This window comes from Triticum aestivum, chromosome 5A (assembly GCF_018294505.1).
Source record: "Triticum aestivum cultivar Chinese Spring chromosome 5A, IWGSC CS RefSeq v2.1, whole genome shotgun sequence".
Taxonomy (NCBI): domain Eukaryota; kingdom Viridiplantae; phylum Streptophyta; class Magnoliopsida; order Poales; family Poaceae; genus Triticum; species Triticum aestivum.
This window is the reverse complement of record NC_057806.1, coordinates 526,297,179-526,301,065: the sequence shown is the minus strand read 5'-3', so window position 1 is coordinate 526,301,065 and position 3,887 is coordinate 526,297,179. Positions and strand designations below refer to the sequence as shown.

Sequence of the window (3,887 nt, the reverse complement as noted above, 5' to 3'; positions counted from 1 at the left end):
TGGTTCTACGAGAATATAGTCCATGTCGCCCAATTACAGGAGAGAGACATGCCACTTCCGAACCAACTGATAGTTTCTCACTACGACTGAAGCCAACTCCAAAATTCACACCGTGTCTTCAGCATCCTCCTGATGGACAGCAGCAACCGCGTTGTTGAACCTGAGCAACTTCCTAGCCCTGCACTCCCTCATGATGCCATGCCAGCCGACACCGAGCGCCGTCAGCCCAGCCGCGACGGCGAACACCCTCCACCCAGCCACCGCACACACATAGGCCAGAAAAGCCGACGGCGCGGCGCACATGGCCACGAGCGCAGGCAGCGGCAGCGGCACGCGGTAGGGGCGCTTCAGCGCCGGGTGCTTGACACGAAGCCAGATGAAGGAGGCGAACTCGAGCAGCGTGCCCAGGCTATACAAGAAGTTGGCGGTGGCGACGACGTCGTCGAAGCCGAGGAAGGAGACGGCGATCGCGACGGTGGTCGACGCGGCGATGGCAACCCATGGGGTCCCGGTATAGGCAGCGCGGCGGGCAAAGACAGACGGGACGAGGCCCAGTTCCGCCATACCGAGGAGCTGGAACGAGCCACTGCTCATCTGGGCCTCGAACATGCCGATGGAGGAGATCACCGCACCGGCCCCCGTCCAGTACTTGAGCCATGGGCCCCCGATAATGCCTGTTAGACACAGAAAATTTACATTTTTCTTTGAAGAATCAAAGTAGGATAATAAACACGTCGTGTTGTAAGTTGCACTAGTTGGATTCAGCCAACTCGATTATAGCACATCTCGAGGTGTTAAAATACTGTTTTGATAATATCATCAAGACGTCTGAGATTTTGGCATGTCTAAGTTGTTGTCATGAACCAGAAAAGAGTTTGTTGTTCGCTATTGTCTTATAGTACGACCTATACATGATAGGGCCATGATGGTTAAAAGTGTAACTTTACATTAATAAAAAGTGTAACTTGCACTTCTATAAAATATGGCAACTAGGTAAAAAAAAGCCCATATCCTAAAAAAAGGGTAAAAATGTACATGGTGCCCTTTTCACTAAATTAAAGTCGCACCTTTCAGAATCGACTTAGACTTTAGAAAATCCCAACCAATTTTGAGGCACAACTCTCCAAAGTGGAATTACATATAAAATTCACTCTTTGCCTTCTTTGCACCCACTCTTTGAAAGTCATGATTTAAAATAATAATAAAATAGTGTTTATGATTTAATATGTACACTTGAAACATTTGGTGGAACATTATACTATGTGTTTCGAATGAAAAAAGGCAATCCTAGAATTTGATTAGTGAATACTCGCTCCGTCCCGAATTGTTTGTCTAGATACAGATGTATCAAGGCGCGTTTTAGTGTTAGATACATCCATATCTAGACAAATCAAAGACAAGTAATTTTGGGACCAAGGTAATATAAGTTATTCAGGTACGCACAATATATGTTTTTGCTATGCAAGTGTACATGTTGTATCATGTGAACATCGACGAACTTTTTTTTCCAGAATTCACATGTTTTTGAAGTAAGCAAAGAGAAGAAAATATGTTTTCTTTTTTGCAAAACCATCTGCACAAATCCGGGATGCTGGACATTACTTTGTGTAATATATTATTGCATAAACTCATTTAATATAAAATAGTATAATCACTAAAGTTAAGCTAGAGGCACATCATAAAAGTAGAGTTTCCTTGATTAGCAATTTTAAAAAAAGAAAAACATGTTTCACAAATGGGACGTTTACCCTTGTTTAAGCCCAACAATATCTTTCTTTTGCAGCAACTAAGCCCAACAATACCAACCAAGAAAAATATACAAACTAGCTACAGATTCAAAGGTCATGATTCAAATTTTGAGAGATGTAATTTTATGTTCGATTCTAACCAGCAGGAGGCACACAATCTTGTAAAATTTTCAGTAACACTCCCACAGGGTCGCCATTTGTGGCTGATATTCCCTCATGAGCGTCTTTGTATCCCTTTAAACGTTGATTCACTAATAAAGTTTGGGATCCCTAAAAAAAAGTACAGATTCAAAGGCACACGCAAAGAAAAAAAAAACCTACAGATACAAAGCAATATGAGCGGCGGCGGTAACTGACGTTAACTGATATAAAGTTATAAACAATCCAAGTAACTGACGTTAACTGATATAAACAATCCATAGGGTAGATGATAACAACAAATGAAGGAAAGGAGAATGAGAACAAACAAGATGACCAAAACCTTGTGTCTCGTAGCACTGTAGCAGTAAGAAGAAACTGATACTAAGTGGCGTTTGTACGTACCTGCGGCATCGGCCAAGTAGCCATTGACCCAGGCATCCGGCGGTGCGTCCGTGGCGCCGGTGGCGGCCATAAGCGGCAGCAGGTAACTGGCGGCGATCAGGACAACCGCCAGCGCCAGCGCCCGCGGGAACGTCCGCTCCGGCCGCTCCACCTCGCCGGCGATGGTGCTCGCGCTGTCCCAGTAGTTGAGGTTCCAGAACAGCGTGTTGAAGAAGAGCCTCCAGTCCTTCCTCCCACTCACCTGCGCCGCCCCCCGACGCGGCCGCACCTTGGGCACCGCCATCGCCGTCATCAGCACGAATGGGGCCAGCGACACTACCCCCAGCGCCACCGTGCCCCAGCCTACAATGCTCAGGCCAACGTAGTTCACGAAGGAGAGGAACAGCGTCATGGCGATCACCGTGCCCGTGCGCGTCCTGCCGGGCTGCGCGACCGCTGGGGCCACGCCGCCAAGGTAGTCGGCGACGAGGGCCGGGTAGGCGGCGATGTTGATGACGATGCTGAGGTACTTCCACGTGCCGAGGAGGGAGCCGGCGAGCGGGCCAAAGGCGTGGTCGGCCCACCGGACGAAGCCGCCGTTGCCCGGGAACGCGGTGGCGAGCTCGGCGGTGACGAGCGACTCCGGAACGCCCCACGCGAAGGGGAAGATGAGGAAGCCGAGCAGCGTGAACAGCGGGCCCGCCGCGCGGACAGCCTTCTCGGAGCCATACGGGCCGCCTGCCACCTCGAAGTAGATGAGGAAGACGAGCGGAATCAGAGTGATCTTGCGCCGCAGGTGGCCGGACGACGTCGGGTCCGGGCCACCGCCTTGCTGCAGCTGCTGGTCATGTGGTGTGTGCTCTTGCGCGACGGCCCCATGCGGCTGTGGATGTTGTCCTTGTTCCTCACTCTGTGGTGGTTGTCTGTCAGTTAGGATTTCTTGATTCATGCTGAGCTTACTCGCCAGAGTACGGAGGAACAAGCTTGCGTGCCGATCATTCGTGTGGCCGTTGTGCTATATATATAATTAATCGGTGTGTCTAGGGCACATCTAGATATGCTTTAGTTATGACACATCTAAATGAGTGAATTAAACATAAAAAATAAAAAAATAAAAAATAATATCTACACGAATCTCAACATAAGATGAATGACATAGAATTTAGATGTGCAATACTTATAGCACATCTAGATGTGCTTTAACAAAACTGATAATTAAATTTGAGACGAAAGAGGGAGCCAGAAAGGGTATGCGCTCATTTTGGTCAGGTTGTGCTAATTGGGTAAGTCCCAACGAATCACCAGCTGACGCCCGAATAGATATGCTTAATTTGCTGCGGGCTGCGAGCTTAGAGCTTAATTAGCTGCCATCACCTTTGTCCGATTGAGCTCTTTTAATTTTGTTTGGTTGCTTTAGCTAACTACTCCACTTGTTTAGGGTGTACTGAAGGCCATTCTGTGCTTGCTGCCATTAATATAATCCTGATCAGCTCGATCGTCACAAGATGAACATGTCGGCAGTGGTAGTTAAATCCATTCTTTTCCTCCACACATATAAACACACTAAAATGTATCCAATGTGTGGATCACTAATTCACTATACAGAATACCACAACT

At 47.7% G+C, this 3,887-nt stretch overlaps 1 protein-coding gene across 1 annotated transcript; it reads right to left on the bottom strand.

The window, feature by feature from the left end:
- Positions 1–30: 30 nt before the first annotated feature.
- Positions 31–3,268, bottom strand: LOC123107493 (probable polyamine transporter At3g13620). The gene is made up of 2 exons (XM_044529480.1): positions 2,292–3,268; positions 31–674 (listed from the first exon to the last, which is right to left on the bottom strand). The coding sequence occupies exons 1-2, from the start codon at positions 3,217–3,219 to the stop codon at positions 106–108; spliced, it is 1,497 nt and encodes a 498-aa protein (XP_044385415.1). The 5' UTR covers positions 3,220–3,268; the 3' UTR covers positions 31–105.
- Between the last annotated feature and the right edge of the window lie 619 nt (positions 3,269–3,887).

What these genes read in the sequence shown, in the direction of transcription:
- LOC123107493 (XM_044529480.1), bottom strand. Translation starts at nt 3,219, where the DNA reads ATGAATCAAGAAATCCTAACTGACAGACAACCACCACAGAGTGAGGAA. An exon ending in CTACTTGGCCGATGCCGCAG is followed by an intron (nt 675 to 2,291) that starts GTACGTACAAAC and finishes TGTGTCTAACAG; the next exon opens with GCATTATCGGGGGCCCATGG.